The sequence below is a fragment of the Pinus tabuliformis genome, chromosome Q (assembly GCF_031772625.1).
Source record: "Pinus tabuliformis cultivar Carrire ecotype Pingquan chromosome Q, CPIR1, whole genome shotgun sequence".
Classification (NCBI taxonomy): Eukaryota; Viridiplantae; Streptophyta; class Pinopsida; order Pinales; family Pinaceae; genus Pinus; species Pinus tabuliformis.
The window spans coordinates 767795678-767813970 of NC_142296.1; the positions used below are offsets into that span (position 1 = coordinate 767795678).

The following is an 18293-nucleotide window of genomic DNA, read 5'->3' on the forward strand; positions in this document are numbered from 1 at the left end:
GAAATAAAGGACAGATAAGGTACTATTCCCAATATTATGAATAGATTACACATATGCTAAGTGTGTACAGACTAAGTCATACGCATTGCTACTTCAGAAATTATTATTGATATGTTAAACATGGTAATACTTATTTAACAAACATGCACAGTGCAGAGCCATTAACTAACATAACATGAAACCAATTCTTTGCTTTTTCAGATATTGTGCAATAAAATAAAGAATATTTTGATTACATATGAACAAATTAGAAGGTATAGTACATTTTCCCTATTCATACAACCCTGATAAATGCCCCTGTTATAGTAAAACTGTGATTGTGGTAGAAACGCCCTTTAAGATGTCCTTGTGAAGAATCCATGGCTCGCCTACCAGAATCCATGTCACGCCTACCATAATGTGAGTCACCATACAGACAAGTTCATCTAGTGAAGTTTTAGATAAATTTAAGCTTCTTGAAATATTCTATCATTAATATTCAGGGCATAATACAAATTCAATTTTCTTTGCAGAGGGACAAAGCCGAAATAATTTGATTTGACAAACAGAAAGTGACATGCATCTCATTGAAGCTCGTAAGAATGTTGCTTTGCCATATAAACTTTGGCTTCAATAGATAGGATTAGTCTTCATTAGGCTCTCCTCCTTGATCTCGTGCACAAGAGGCTGAAAGAATTCCAAGATCCCGATTTAAAGTAGTCAAAGCTTCTTCACACTCAGAGATGATCTTTGTAACAGAAGATGACTCTTTTGGAGAAGTTGAATCATCGTCTATTGTTGACTCTGACCCAATCGCAACAGCAGCATATGAATCCCTCAAATTGCGAAGGTTCCGCAGAAACTGTAAATTTTTTAAAAAGAGAACCAAGTCTCCTCGTTAGATGATTTATAAAATCAAGGTTATATTATGAAAACCATTAATACACCCAGTAAACAGCAGTAGTACTCATAGCCTCTGTCCACATTAAATCATGTGAAGAAAACATTATCTATATTTGGTCACCTAATGTTCAGAGCAACCATAATACAATTTTCCATATTGGTGACTCTTGGATGTCCAGGTTACAAATATAGGAATAAGACATTTTATCATTCAAAAAGCACCTGGTAGCCCATAAGATCACGAATCAAACATCCAATAAGGTTTTCCTTGTCAATATTATCACATTAAGAGAAGAAAAGGAAATACAAGTTAGAGATAGGACCTTTAGAAGCACTCTGTAGGTTTCCAATAGATTATTTGCTGCTGGACCCAATCCATGTAGTTGTGGAAGCTCCATCATATGAGTCCAGGGTCGAATTTCCTGCACGCATAAGAAAAGCCTCAAAAAATAAGCAGAAAAAACAAGAAAGGTTTTGACTTTCATGCTAAGCATGCAATTTTTTTGGTTCACAATCTGGAAACTATCAGCTCATTTTCAATTTTTTACTCCGAGATCAAATGATGCCTTAATTTTGTAAAAAGCGACAAAATAACAGATATGAAGAGATAAACACAACAAGGCACTGTTTATTAAATGTTATAACGTAATGGCTTGGCAATGTCCCTATCCTCAAACCAATTCTCATTATAATATAAGCAATGTACAAACTTGATTTAAAATAAAGAGTATTTGAAAAGTCTTATTTTACATTGAACCTAAATATCATGTACCCTCAATCAAAAACACTCCAATAAACTAGAGATTGCGAAGGAAATTGATTAAAACTTGAAAGCAATCGATCACTTTAACATAAACAGGTGAAAAAAAAACTAACACAATCTTGCCCTTCACCAAATGCAATCAGACGAATATTGCATGTGTGCATCATGACAATATGTTGTCCTTGTTCTAACTCAAGCTACAGAGCTGCCCGATGTTGTTGCATTCCAACATCCATGATAGTTAGCAGCTTTATAGCAGATACAAAAACAATGCTATTCTCTTAGAACACCTAAAAGGAGATATTTTGATGGAAAATGCAAGGAAACTGATGCTCACCCAGAAATTTCTTTAGCATTGTTGTCTCTAGGAAAAGGAGCAAACTAGACAAAGTAGCTTGGTCATCAGAGCCTTTGTAAAAAAAACCAAGACAGTAAAACAAAGAATTAGGAATAGGGTCCTAGGAATATCATGTTACCTGCAAAATGTAAAACACCCAGGAATGTTGCTGAAGCCCATGGACGCAGAAAAGGTTTGATATTTATCAATGTTGAAAAATATTGGACTAAGGAATAACTCGGTGGGGGTCAAAATAACTAGACTTACAGAAAAAATCAGAATGATTTGGAAAAAAAAATGAGGCAAGCATTAAAAAAAAAAAAAAAAATATTTCAATTAAATTTAAAAAATTCATTATTTCAATTACATTTAAATATAAACTAACAACATCGGATAATCACAATGCCACAAACATGAGATAAGCAACATCTAAAAATATATAATATTTCAATTAAATTTTATTATAAACTGACAACAACATTAGATAATGTTGTGAATATTAATAATTAACAGTTAATAGTTAATAATGATTAGTATACTGAGGAGGCATGTCTCAAAAGACATGATTGTTCATGAAAGGGTACCCACCTAGGTATATATATATATGAGACCCTCAGTTGTAACCAAATCATATTCTCATTCATACATTTTATATATATAGTATATACTTGTATCCTCAAAGGACATCTTCATATTCCAAGTGTTCTGGAGTATTTAACTTGCAAGTACAAACTCCATCTATTACATTGGTATCAGAGCCACATTCGAGATGAAGGATCTTGGCTTGATGCATTGTTTCTTGGGATTGGAGATGTGGAAGAGATCAGGTGAGATTTTTCTTAGACAAGGTAAGTACACAGTTCAAATCTTGAGGAGATTTGTATGATGGACTGCAAATCCATGACTACACTTATGGTGACAAATCTGAAGAAGTTGAGTGATCCCACTTCAGATTCAGATTTGGTGAATCCCACTAATGTATGGGTGGGCAGTTGATTGGATCCTTGATGTACCTGGTTAACACAACACCAGATATTTGATTTGCAGTGACCACCTTGAGCCAGTTTATGGTTGAGCTGGAGCATATACATGTGTTGAGGAACCTGCATGATATAGTTGGATATGGCCTAAGATATGGCTCAGCTGCTGAAGTGAGGCTGCAGGGATACATTGGCTCTGATTGAACCAAGAGTGCAGTGGACAGAAAGAGCACCTCGGGGTGTTGCTTCAACTCGGGATCAGCGATGATATCCTGGTTTAGCAGGAAGCAGACTTATGTCACACTAAGTACAGCGAAAGGGAGTATATCACAGCGAGTGTTGCAAGTCAAGAAGCGGTGTGGCTTGGAAATCTATTTGGAGGACTATTTGATCAGGTGCTAGAGACAACCTTGATATATTGTGATAATCAAAGTTGTGTCAAGCTTTCGGAGAATCCAGTATTTCATGACAGGTCAAAGCACATTGAGATGAAATATCATTTCATCCAACACATGGTGCATAACAGTGTTGAGTTGTAATGTGGACTCCATAAGTGAAGAGGTTTCTTGTGATGAGGTGTCTCTTTATGGGTCTCCACTCCACATTAGAGCACTATATAAATAGACAACCATGTGAGGAGACAAATCATCAACATAGCAAGCTCATTCAATCTTTTCTAGTGGAGGAAAAATTCGGCTAAAGGAGAACTCTGTTTGCTAAGGTTCATCTTTCATCTCTCTTCATCATTTCAACCTTGCTCTTGGAGGTCACACGTGTGAGCTGTACAGCCGAGTTTTGACCCGCTTTGACAGCCGCACTTGTGAGGGCTGACTGAGTTTGACTGAGGTTAGCCACAGCTGCTTGACCGAGATTTGACCGCACAGTTTGACCACATGTGCAAGTTGACTACAGGCTGAATTGACCACAGCCACACATGCGAGTTGACCAGAGGCAATTGACCGCAGACCATTTTGACTGCAGGACCAAGTTTGACCGCAGGTCGAAGTTTGACCAGTATTGAATTTTGACTGGTTTGACCAGCATTGACTTACAGCAGCTTAACCAGGTTTGACTGATATTTGACTTGTATTATTCACTCATATTTCTACACAAAATCTCTGATTTGTAAACCTTTGCTGAAAAGACAATTTTTCCTCAAGAAAAGATTGTTGGGTTTTCTCCCAAGATTGGGTTTCCCAGGGTAAAAATATTGTGTCTATTGTGCATGGCTGTCTTTCTATGATCTTTATTGTTTCCGTTACATTTACAATTGAGATTTTCTGTGTGTAATTATTCAATGATATCAGTGGCATGAGAAATACTGTTTGAAAATCATTAGGAAGTAATTATCAGATCAGAAAATTGTATTCTACTGCACATGCTATAGAATTTCGACAATTTTTCCCTTCCCAAATCATTCTTTGTGTTTGTCGTGGGTGACTCCATTGCCCAAGGATTAAGGCACCAGCCATTGTAATCAATGTTTAGACTTAAAATCAGACTTCTTACCTGTTAGTATTTATGTCGAGTCTGCTATTTCTGAGCTTATCATTGTGTATCCGCAAGTTTTACTTGCTGATTTGACATCTTAGTTGACTGACATGAGAATTTTATGTGCACATTGCAAGTTTCCGACTGCAGAACAGTGAAGATAGATAGCAAATTTCATAGTTTTGGTTGCTGGGTGTGAAGATTTTAGTCTTTAGATCTGATTTGTAAGGACTACCCCCCTGAAACTGCAAGCACTAGTTTCAAATTGAGAGTTTTGCTGATTGGTGACAGCTACAGAATTCCATAGCTGTCCACTTGAGGCCCTTTGAGCAGAATTCTCAAAGAATCACTTTGGGTTGTAACACTGAGTTATTGACAAATTTTGTGTCAAGTTTTACTGAGTTATAAAGTTTACTCTTTTGGATGGGTTTGCCAAGTCCTGGTCCAAGTCATGTGATATTGACCTAGAGCCTTACCTATAAAATTAATTTGAGTTTATCTTTTGTCACTTTCTATGTGTGCATGTACATATATGTGTGTAGGTATGAATATACATAGACAGTCCTAGCCTTATTTCATAAAATTGTTGAAAATGTTGATCTCCATATCAATACTCACTCTATAATCACCCATTTTTTTTTCCAATCAAGTTTCAACTTATAATCATCTTATGACATATAGATTATGTTCTTTTTTCATTGTCTATCTCACCGAGGTGTAAAAGAACATGATTTGTACTGGTTTTGTACACTGTCCCTAAAACATATCAATGGATACATTTAAGTTGGAGGTTCTTTGAACTTCAAGTTTTTATTTCATGAACCATTTGAGTTCGTGGGTATTCATAAAAGTCCAATTAATCAACCCCTCTCTCTGACAAAGCATGCACACTACATCTTTTCCCTCAAGACATCCTTGCATGTAGGTTTGATAACCCTCTTAACCTTTCTATATGTCATTGTCTTGTAACATCTGTAAATTGACGGGTTTCAATCAAGACCACCGGCTTTTTAAATGTTAAAATCCTCTCAAGAAATGAAAATAAAACTACTTCCGTGTTAGCTAATAAATGTAAAAATTTTAAAACAAAATAGAAAATAGAAAATAGGTACCATATCACCTTTGTGTAAATTATGTTGAAGGCTCTTGCAGTTTCAAGGAAGGCTTCTAATTGCAGGCGCAGTTGTCCTTCTGCCTCTGTATGGTCCTCATTAGGGTTGTAGTTTTGCTGTATAACAAATGTCAAATTTGCAAAGGCTTGATATCAATAAAAAGCCCAAATGCTTTCAACTTCTGATTTCAATATCAATAGAAAAACGTAACCACCACAACAGCTTTATGCTCAAGGTAAAACATATATTCCATTTCCTGAAAGCATTAGAAAATGTGGATATGGTAAATGACATCAATGACCCCATGCTAGGCTCAAGACTATTAACTTCACTGCATGCTCAAACCAATTTCCTCTAATATCATGAAAATTGGTTGGACAACAGGTCTGTCAGAAAATTGAGGTTACAATAATATGAAGCTAGCATAAATCTTAGCCTTATTTGGATTCAAATGATGAGGAGTATGTAGAGGAAGGATGGCACATGTCAAATGATGCCTCTAAATAACAAGAAAAAAAGTATTGTCTGAAATGAAGCACACAGATAAATTTGTTAATGATTCCTAATCTAGCATGTCTAAGAGTCATTTTTGGGCAGTGATCATGTAATCTAAGAACTGAAGTGATGGATTGGAAAAAACATGTTACAACCACCTTTGAAGCCAACTCATTAACAATTTGCTGTAAGCTTGACAACTTCTTTGTCTGTTCAGACAGCTTATCTTCCAGCTCTGAGACATCTGGACTGCACATAAATATTAAATTAGAGATAACAATAGTCCCTTGCTTATATGATAAAACAATAAGACACATAAAAATGACAATCAATCATCATAATAATTGCAACACATAGCCAAAGAAAAACGGGAAGGATAAATAGAAACAATTTAAGTACAGCTGCATCTCCAAAATGAATATAACAAAAGAGTTTAAGCCCATGTAACTTAGAATAATCACATTATGTTTCATCATAGATGAAAAATGCTGACAAACAACTGGGAAAACAAACAGCTTTTGAGTGTACTAGTTAGACTCTTTAGATCTTCTACAAGGATCATCCTTTCCTGTATAACAACCAAACTCTCACCATCCCTGGTATTATAATAGCTATATGCAAGGTTTCTGCAAAGCACAATGTAGATACATTAACAAATTTCACGTTGTGGGTATATGACTATCTGTTTGACGTGATAGTTCAATAAGAAAAGTCTAGAGGTCTCTTTTAAGTTCAAAGAAATAATATTACACCAAAATTATTGGATTAATTGCAAGGTTGAGAATTTTCCCGTCTAATTAGCATTCAAGCTCAAAAATGGAAGGATTTAAATGTCATCCAGCGAACATATATTTCCACCTTGTACAACCCTTGGCACTTTGGCCTAGTGCATGCTAACCTCGGGGAGAAATCCATAGATGGTTCTCAGTGTTAAAAAAAATATTTTTATTCATAAAAATACACTTCAAATCTGCAAATTAGTCTGCTGTAACTTAGTTATCTGAGCTCATTTTTGTTAAGCAATTGACAGAAAAACAAACCAATATCCAGATCAGCACTTAACAGTACCAATTCACATAAATTTGCAAACCTACAATAGATTACTTCAGATATGCACTTAAAACTTCGAATCTGCAAGGTTTAAACTCAAAAACAGCAAATTGAAGGATTCTTTGAAGTGTTTTCTGTGATACTGCTAAGGGAAATATCAATCTTGCCCAATTTTGTCTTATTTCATGTTTGCACTTAGGAGATGTGGGTTCAGAGGTCCAACATGAATTTTGGGATTAAGTGGGCACCCAAACATTAGGAAGGAAGGGAAATGTTGCAGCTCAAGTGAAGTGTGGGGGGCACCCCATGGAGAATTACGGCCCACATGTGGAAGACACTCTCATTGGAGTGAAGTTGGTGGAGAAGGTCAAGTTGGGCCCACACAGATATCTTAGAGGCTCTTTGATAAATAAAGCAAAAGGCACTCATTTTAGTCATTCATTCATCTATTCAGAAATTGTGTCTTTGACATAGCACGCTTGAACTGAAGCCAAGTCTGTAGTGTTGTTTAGCACACGAGTGTCTCTGAGTGGAGATCTCAACCCTTTCTTCGGTGGACTTCGAGTGCCAGCCCAAGGATGGAGCCCTACCTATACCAATTCATAACAGCAGCATTGAGTGTGAATTTGAGGAGAGGATTGGCAGCAATAGTAAAGGGATTGCACAGTTCTTGGAGGGGGCATGCTTGGAGGTTGAGGAGTGAAGGGAGTTAGGATTTGAAACTTGAGGTGGAGTCCAGAAAATTGTTGTGGAGGCTTTTCCAGCATTTTGGCATAGCAACAAATGCAGCATTTGCTACAGGTTACATCTTTTGCTTGTGGAGGAGGGCCAAGCATTTGGGGGTCAATTTTGGAGCGTCAAAACTAGGACAAACCCTTTTTGGGTTTTTCTGGGTTTATTGAGGAGAGGCCAAGATTAATTTGGCAGAATTTTCTGGGCAGATTTGAGGGGTCAAACAGGGGCCCCAACTCAGCCAACAGCTAGAGGAGCTAGGGGAAAATTGGGCCGAAATTCCAAGGTCAACATTTGGCCAATTCCTTTGTGGGTTTTTGTGGGTTATTGGTGGAGAGCCCGAGGTTAATTTCCCGAAATTTTCTGAGCACCCAAGGAGGCCCTAGCAGCAGTTCTTTGCAGCCAACAACATATTTTTTGGGTAGTTTCAGCACAGAGTCAGAGAGAGTAGCAACAGATTTGAGAGGGATTTCTTATTGTTCATTTGGGCTTAGCTAGCTTGCCTTGAGCAAGCCCAGGTGCACTCTTTCCAGCACCACATTGTACCCTCTTATTTATTAATAAAATGGCTTAGATCAACGCAGTTCATGGAGATTTATGGTTGTTAAATGTGTTGTAAATTTTTGTATGTGTTTCTGCTATGTTTGCTTTGTTTAACATTGTATATTTCCATTAGGAATATTACAGTGGTATCAGAGCATGATTTTGGCCAGCAGTGGATCTAAATCACACAAATGCTCAAGTGCTATTGTGGACTAGAATTCCAGAGGCTAAAACACTAGTCCCGCAATTATTCTCTAGATTGAACTTATGCCCAAAAATGTCTCAGCAAGAGAAATTCGAAAACGTTACTAGGAGGATCGAGATACTGGTGGGGCTTCTCGAAGAGAGGTTGTCAACAAGGGCAACAAGAAGAAACAATAGTTTCCAACCCGCAAATGCAGGAAATAAGAGGAGCATGATTGTTGAACAAAATGCTAGTAGCAATACTGCAGAGATGAAGATGGGAGGCAAGGGTAGTGACGGGATGAGAGAGAACATACCCCTAGAGGAGGGAGTTCATCTAGATACATTCCAACCGGTTGAGCATGAGGCTAATGGCATGCAGGAGGAGCACGAGGATACACCTAGTGTGACACAGGAGTCACCCCTATTGGAGTCTCCTTTGTTAGCCCTAGTAGACAAATTGGAGGAGGCAGTTGAGCACACATCCATTCATGAGGTATCCCTTGATGAGGCATTCTAGTCTATGACAAAGCTTCAAAATGGTAGCCACCTACAGTTGACTGATGAGCATGCCGTGCATGTTGGGTTGTCTATGGAGGAGCAGTTGGAGGCTCATGTCGAGCCCATGATGGAGGAGGATGTGCAACCATCCTTTGGGCTAGCCACTGATGAGGGGCAACATAGAGACCACACCTTGGGATTCCAGCGCAGTTCGCTTCAAAGGCACGCTGACAGGATCTACAGTGTTATCAGCCCACCCCTACGCATTGGATTGAGAGAGGCAAAGTTGTCTAGACATACCAGAGGGGATGACCAGGTTAGCAGCACTATTGGGTCACCTTTGCCCATTAGAGAGAGGGAGACGGAGCTACCTAGTCAGATCTCATGTGTTGACCTAGATTTGAAGTTGCACAAGGTGCACCATCCGCATGTCGAGGTTGTTCTATGTGTGAGAGTTCATGCATTTGATCCCTCTTTTGGGGTTGGATGGCGAGAGATTCTGAGTTGGTACCTGGTGGAGTGGACTGGACTCATGGAGATGGTCATAGTCTGGAGTAAAGCTCAGTGGGAGCTCTTAGACACCGAGGGCACTAGAGGCCCAAGTTGGCATTGGGATCTAGGTGGAGCTCCCTATCTGATATCAAACATGTGGGATGGCTATGGCATTGATGAGGTAGTCGACCTAGTGACTGAGCACATACATTCCCTAGGGGAATTCCAGTCGACATTAGCAAGATAGGCAATTTGTGAGTAGGCTCCATGGATTGTATTGGCATGTTGGTTGCACATGGGGTCGCAAGATGATTAGCATTCTCTGGCAGGAGCTGGTGGGAGGAGGTGGCATGGGTAGGCCACCGAACCAGGCATTGTATGGAGACCATGTTCTCCCATTGGGGTATTGGGAACAGGAGTCACCAAGGATCGGCACAGCAGAGATATCCCCTCTAGCAAGTGTGGAGTTAGGTTGCTCAGGATTACCAGGGCAAATGAGGAGGTGTAGATCACTTTGTGGCAGGTGTACTAGTAGCATGGTGGTTGCATGGGCACATATGGGATTCCCTATGGTACATGGGGGCATGGCATTGAGCGTTGGTATCCAAGGGTGCATGGATATGTGCCACGGAGCTCAGTGCTATGTAGAGGAGTGTAGGGGTACGTACCTGTGTGCAATTGCGCATGATGCTGCACAACAAGCCGTCAGAGTGTTCCAGCCAGAGAGATCTCCTAACGAGGGCATCAAGCACACCATTGGGTTTGGCACACTCAAATTTGGAGAGCGAGTTGATCACAAGGCCGACTGTGAGCCTCCATTTATCACTCTCCAGCATTGCATACTGACACAGGGGGCTTGGATATCATCTCTTGATGCTCTCATCATGAGCAACAGGACCCATGAGGTTCATTGGAGACAGTTGGACGAGACTCGGTGCATTGGGAGAGAGGCTTTCCAGTTGTGGCATACGGTCAGGACGCAAGTTGGTGGCTACAGGCTTGGGGGTAGTCCAATCCCCTGTAGGGGTAGCACTTGCACCAACCTTGAGCCCACACTCAAGGTGATACATGATCCCCCTTTGATGAGACATTTTGAAGTGTCTCTAGAACATCTACAGCAGTTGGTGAACCTTGCTTATAGGCGGATGTTTAGACTCCGGGCAATATTGCGGAGCACTTTTAGGAGGCAGGACGACAGATCCCACTGTGTGGTATGGTTGACGCAGTGTTGTGTCGCACACACCAGATTAGTTCATGATGTATGGAGTTCATATATTGATTGCATGCAGGGACCTGAGACGTGGTACAGGTTGGTTCCATCAGTTGTCAGGACTATGCCGCAGTCGTTCTGGCTGTGGAATTTAGGGGTTTGATTGGTCGATTGGACACTCTGCTTTGTGGTGAGTGGGATCAGGACGGGGGATGACCCAGCTCACCCTTGGTTTGACATGTGGGGGAGCGTTGAGGCCTTGATCATATGGCAAGGTCGGTTTTCCTTGTTATCGCTACAAATTAGGGTGAGTGTTGGATGGGTAGGAGGTGACATCATGGAGGTGCTTGGCCTAGATGAATTAGGAGTCGGGACTCCATAGATGTTTTGTCGTCAGGTCCCAGGAGAGGTGGATACAACTTGAGAAAGAGGGGAAAACTGTCATGATCAAAGTTGCGCAACGACAGCATAGTGGCACCCTTTTTAGACAAGTGTGGGATTCAGGCATCATAGGACTTGGCAGGACAACTACCCTTTGGGATGAGCTGATTTATGCAGGGGAAGATCATTTAGATCTTCCATTGGGCTTTGGTGACTCGTTGATGGCATGGGGAACTTCACTAGCATGGCAGGTGGGCCAACCAGATGATATCAGGAGAAGCTCACGTGAGCGAGACTCTATCTCTACAGGGATTGGGTGGTATCTTCGAGAGTGTACTCCTAGAGTGCATGTGATGGCCTACGTGGTAAGACAGCTTCACAAGGAGTTGGGCATAGTGCCACATTATCATGATCCCCTACTCATTGATGGTATACAAGGGACTTTTGATACTTATACCAGGCACGATAGTGATTCGAGCAAGGGGAGATTCAGGTGGGACAAGATGGCTTGGGATCCTGGTATTGTGGGATTATTTCATGTCAGGACAGTGCCAAGGTCAGGGACGAATCAATGGAGCATTTGGGACCCTGGCACATTTTTACAATGACAATGGGGAGCAACAACTAGAGATAGCATTGTTAAGCAGTTGCTTGAGGACATGCAACGTTTTGGCAGGGAGGATTGTGATATTCCCACTTAGAAATATTGCTAAGGGAAATATCAACCTTGCCCAATTTTGTCTTATTTCATGTTTGCACTTAGGAGATGTGGGTTTAGAAGTCCCACATGAAATTTGGGATTAAGTGGGGGCCCAAACATTAAGAAGGAAGGGAAATATTGTGGCTCTACAGGAACATGGGGGCCACCCCATGGAGAATTACGGCCCACATGTGGAAGACACTCTCATTGGAGTTGGTGTGGAAAGTCGAGTTGGGCCCACACAGGCATCTTGGAAGTTCTTTGATAAATAAAGCAAGAGGCACTCATCTTGTTCATTCATTCATCTATTCAAAGATTGTGTCTTTGACATAGCACGCTTGAGTTGAAGCCAAGTTTCCAGTGTTGTTCAGCACACGAGTGTCTTCGAGCGGAGATCTCAACCCTTGCTTCACATTTGGCCAATTCCTTCGTGGGTTTCTGTGGGTTATTGGTGGAGAGCCCGAGGTTAATTTCCCGGAATTTTTTGAGCACCCGAGGAGGCCCTAGCAGCGGTTCTTTGCATCCAAGAGCATATTTTCTGGGTAGTTTCAGTGCAGAGCCAGAGAGAGCAGCAACAGATTTTAGAGGGATTTATTATTGTTCATTTGGGTTTAGCTAGCTTGCCTTAAGCAAGCCCAAGTGCACTATTTCTAGCACCACATTGTAACCTCTTATTTACTAATAAAATGGCTCAGATCAGCACAGTTCACGAAGATTTTTGGTTGTTAAATGTGCCGTAAATTTTTCATGTGTTTCTGCTATATTTGATTTGTTCAACATTGTATATTTCCATTAGGAATATTACATTTTCGTCCAGTGCCTCAAGTCCAATGGGTATGGAGTTGAATAAGGAGAAGAAAAGCAATTGGGTGGGAGAGATTCCCAAAGTCATTCAATTCAAAAACTTCAAATTATTGGATCAAGCTCACCAATAAGGCAAGAATTAGTAGCCAAAAGAATATCACCTTTATTCCAGAGATGCACATACAAAGTCTGAAGATATTGGAATTAATGCATAATTACTTCAAGGGATGGAATATAACTTTTGAAGTATCTTGTTCACAGCAAGCTCAGGGATATAATCACAAGACCTCAATGGAGGGACCTCTAACTCGTTGGTTTTCTCCATCGCACCAACCTGTAAGGACTCGGAAAGTATGAACACAAGGGGAGTCAAGCAAAACATTTATCAACCAACTCAATGGGACTCTATAGCACTTATAGAATGAACATGGGGGTTTGCAAAACGAATTCTCTTGAATAGAATAAAAATCAGATACGAATGCCCAAGGAATGCATCTTACTTTTCCCAAAAACAGAATGAGAGAAGAGAAGAAAATCACTCCAAGAAAAGCATCTCCACCCAAGGCACACTAGTCATTGCCAACTATGGAGAAATTCTTTTAAAAATAGCCATCAACACCTGCATGAAACATCTCAACCAAGAACAACACATAAGCTAGACTAAAATAGAGGCAAGAAGAATTAAAAAATGTGAGCACCCCCTCCTTCCAAATACAACCACGCGAACATGCCATAAAACAATGCCTAGTAATGTACCCTCCTCTTGCCAAGAATGTAAGCATGCAAGGAAAGTTAGAAGATATCCAAAAGGCATAGGAACTCTCCAAGTAGAATGCTTTCCTTAAGAAAGGTGTGTTTTTCTTCTAAGGCACATCAATGACTGTTGAATGTGGAAGAAATCTTCTAAAAGTAGTCGTTGACCCTTGCATAAAACACAGCCTCCAAGTAGGATGTATAAGCTACATTTAATAGAACCAATAAGAACAAAGAAAAGGGAAATAAATCTCCCCTAAAGTGGGCACCATTCCCTACCAAGAAACCATGTAAGCATGCCATAAAATAATCCCCAAGTAGTGTGCCCTCCTTTTTCCAAGAAAGTAAGCTTGCAAGGAAAACTATATGATCTCCAAAAGGCATAGAAACTCTTCAAGTAAAGTAATTTCCTTCAAAAGGATAGAAAATACGTTTTCTCCCCAAAAAGTTGTTGAGAAATCTAGGGCATGGATAGTTAAAATATTTCTCTACTTGATAATTGCTTGTGATACTCATTTACTTCTTATCTTATGATCTATTCTTTGTTATGTTATTTTTGTGTCCTTTTCATCAAGACAATTACCAATATGCACAATAAAAGACAAGTGAAACAGTGTGTAGGCTTGTCAGCGAGGGCCAAAACCTCTCACCTCTTGACAGGAAAACCCGATCAAAATTCTTCTTCCAGATCTTCAATTGATGAGTACCAAGACCATGACACAGACCCTTGACTCTAGTATCCTCCCAAGAACCTTGTCACTAACCTTGATGCTACGCCTCTTCCCTTCCTCAACTTTCTTCTTTATCTCGAACTACTCTCCTCGGCTCCTTCTAGAGAAACTCGGTCTCTATTCTTCACACTGCTCCTTCTCGGCTTCCTCTAGAGAATTTCGGTCTCTAGACTTTCACTGTTCTCCTCTAGAGAAACTCAGTCTCTATATCTCTATCTCAATCACCTAGAAGAATCCTTCTTTTACTGCCCTAGAAGAAACCTCCTTCGCTGCCCTAGAAGATACCTCCTCTTCGTTGCCCCAAAAGAATCTCTTCTTTGCTGCCCCAGAAGAATCCTCTCTTCATTGATCCCAGAAGAAACCCTACTTCGCAATACCCAGAAGAATCCTCCTTCGCTATACCTTCTTCGCACTTCTTTTGTTGGACTCTACTTCGCACTTCTTCTTGATTGAATGCTTGTCGAGTTGCTTTCTCTAAGTGAGGCCGAGTGTGGCTTATATATACACCTTTCCTCATGTCCTTTAGGCCGACATGATCACTTGTGGTTAGGCTGACTTCTTCTAGCAGTTTCTTCCATCGTTGTAGGCCGACTTGAAGAGGATAAGTGACAAGGTCTTGGAGGATACTTTTCATAGACAAATTTGACCTTTTACAAAGTGTAACATGACTTCATTACATGTCAATGACTCTTGTCATTTTATCACTAGATGACGAATAATTCCTAAAGACTCTTAGTGGGATTCTTGACTCAAAAATAAAATCTCTTGCTCATGAAACCCATGAAGCAAGCAATACAATAAATTTATTTTTCTTCTTTACACCACATTACATAAAATCATAATTACATGTCATTATGAAGACCGAACCTAGTTACACTTTTCAACAAAAGTGTGTTTTTTTCCTCTAGATAACACATTGTATCCTTGAAGCACTCGCTAAGTATGTCCTTTGCTTTGTGTGCAAACTACCCATACTATATTAGGAAGATTCCTTCCAAGGAAAACATGTGTACAATGTTATGTCACACACACTTCTTCATAAGCTAATAATAGGACAACTGGCAAGCTAGAAAGTAATGGAACCTTTTTTTATGAGCATAAATATAAAATAATATAAATAACAATAACTCATAATTAAATAATAACTTGTATATTTTGAAAGGACATGTCTCAATAAAAAGACGTAACTTCTTATGAAAGGACATTACTACCTAGTAGCTCTCATTTGTAATATCATATCATATCATATCATCTTATACTCATAACTCTTTAATTCAAGTACTTTGGATATTTTATTGCTGAGCCATATTTGGTTGTCAGATTTGGTATCAGAGTTGTCTTCTCTAACCCCAACCACTGTTGAAAACAATAGGCTGACAAATTAGGGTTGATTTCTCTTGATAAGATTTGGTGAATATTTGTTGGCTTCTTATCAAACAATGACCAAAACATATAAAGCATGAAGATCACATGAGACAAAGAACAGAGATGTAGGCTCCAAGCTAGGGAAAAACCCCACAAGAAGGAAAACCCAAGCAACTTATCTTCTTATAGAATAAGATCAAAGTGAGATATCCAAGACCAAAACTTGCCACAAAACCCAAGTCAACCTTCCTTCGAACCCCTCTCAACCAAGTCAAATCCAACAAAGTCAACGTTGGTCAACGCACTTAAAATCTAATCAAATTCTGAAATTTCCAGCCTTGCGGTAGTTCTGAAATTTTCGTCCCCATTGCAAATCTGAAATTTCGCACGTGTGGCAAAATTAGGGCAAAAAAACACGAATTTCTTTCTTTGACCTTTTTCTTCTCTCCTTTGACTTTCGCTCCTCTCGTCTTTCGTTGGTCTTCTTTTGCTTTTCTTGGCGCAAAAATTGATGTGATCAAATTATGTCCAAATAAGGTCGAATTGCATTGTATTTATAGCTGTCCAGGAGGTCGAATGGGTGCCTTTCTGGGCCAACTTGTCCAGGAGGGCCAACTAGATCTTGTGGTGACAAAATTTGACTTGTCAACTTAAACAAAATGAATTTTCTTTTTCTTTCAATTGTCCAAATGGGACTTTGACTCAAGTTCATTTATTTGACCCCTGACAAATTTTATTTTGACTCAAATAACCCTACAAGCATGAAGAACATGCTTTGACTAATGAAAAAATAATAATAATAATAAAATAGATTTTTCTTCTTTTTTCTTTTACATGAAATACATAATGATACAAGTACAATGATAATTATGAAAATTGAACATAGTTACATTTTTCAACACTCTCTCTTAACTAGGGAGGTATTCATAATGACTCAACAGGATACCAAGATACTCTCAAATTGAAATATTCTCATAAGAAGAGTTCGGATTGATAAGCATCATCATCATCATAACCAACATTGTCAAACATAGTAAGGCCTTGACTAACAAGCTCTATCTCTCCACTAGATCAGAGCACAATGCTAGGAGGCATACATTTGGACACCACCACCGCCTCTCAAGGCACATACCCCATCTGGATGTTCACCAGGTATGTCCTTATAGGACTATTCTTATCTTGGATATCACCCATCCTCAAAGAATATCAGTCCTCAGGATTACTCTTATCTTGGATACCCTATCCTCAAAAAGTATCAGTGCTCGGGACTACTCTCTTGGATACCATTATGTTGTCGCACAGATTGTCACGACAACACTCAGAGTGGGGGCTGTCACCCTGATCCCCGATCTCTCCGTTTAAGCCTGTCTCCCGCGGCTATGGGGGGTAGACCCTGTAGGAAAATGGATGACCAACTGTGAACCAGTTGGGTTGGGAGACACGAAGGGAAACCAGCACTAAATTGATTTTATTAATTTAATGGACCAGTGCCTTATGAAATGAATGATTAAACGATTAATTATCAGATGCTGCAGGAATATGAACTTATTAACAATCGTTTACCATCAAACAACTCAAACAAAAATTAACTTTTACCAAATGCGAGATGATCGATAAACGCTCAATGGCTTAATGATACTCCAGCAGTTAAAAATTTGAAAGATAAAGTTCGATACACAACCATGTAATTTTAAACGCTAACCAGATATCACATTCATGTAGCTAATCTTCAAAATGATCATTCAAGCATGCGAAATTACAAGAAAATTATAAACATTAATTCCATATCAAAATTTTAGCCTCAGCAGAAAAGATAAAACGTGATAAATCCCTGAGCCAAGACTGAATCTGGCAAAATATTTCCAAAATATTTTTATGTTTTCAAATAAAACAAGACTAGGTTAACTAAAGTCTAAATAAATGAAACTTTAAATCTAAAACCTAAACTATAGGACAAAAATAAAAAAGGGGCCTAAACATTGTTATTTTATGCCTTTTATAATTTTATAATTTTTATGATTTTTTAATTTTTTTATATTTTTTAAAACAAAAGTTAAAGTTAAAATCTAAACTAAAACTGAAACAAAACTCTTAAATCTATATCTAAAACTGAAGCTTTAAATCTAGAAATTAAACAAAATATAAAACCAAAACCCTAACTGAAGATTAAAGAATTTTTATGAATTTTTTTTTATTTTTATATTTTTTATGATTTTTTTAAACTTTAAACTCAAAATGAAACAAAACTAGAAAAAACGAAAAATAAAATCTAATCTAATCTAATCTAAAACTATAAAAATCAAAATTAAAATCTAAAGCTTAAACTTTAATGTAAAACGAATATTTAAAATTTTTAATTTTGAAACATGAAAGAAAAAGTATCTAAACTAAAACTATGTACTAAATTAATAAAACTTTAATCTATTTAAAAGAATGCTAACTCAAAGCTTAGAATCAAATCTTAATTCAAAATCGAATAAACCAAAATCCAAGTAGAAAATACAAAAATGAAAATCGAAATTTATTTTTTGATTTTTTAATATATATCAAAACCTACAACGAAATGAACTAAACCTAAAACTAAACTAAACTTAAATAAAGCTTGAAAATCGTATTTACGCTGCATAAATCGAATCTTACCTATGCATATACCCAAACGCGAATACAAACCAGCTCGTAAAAATTAAAAAAAAAACTTTAATGTAAAACGAATATTTAAAATTTTTAATTTTGAAACATGAAAGAAAAAGTATCTAAACTAAAACTATGTACTAAATTAATAAAACTT

General features: G+C 38.6%; 1 protein-coding gene across 1 annotated transcript in view; it reads right to left on the reverse strand.

Annotated features, from left to right (window-relative positions):
- Positions 1-602: 602 nt before the first annotated feature.
- LOC149221755 (AUGMIN subunit 7-like) overlaps positions 603-18293 on the reverse strand; it is a 53589-nt gene continuing 35898 nt past the window's right edge. Inside the window, exons 3-6 of the mRNA XM_089383029.1 lie at positions 6219-6309; positions 5574-5681; positions 1206-1304; positions 603-841 (exon numbers count right to left, since the gene is read on the reverse strand). Coding sequence (XP_089239155.1) covers positions 623-841; positions 1206-1304; positions 5574-5681; positions 6219-6309 — 517 coding nt within the window. The 3' untranslated portion in view covers positions 603-622. The remainder of the gene's footprint in view (positions 842-1205; positions 1305-5573; positions 5682-6218; positions 6310-18293) is intronic.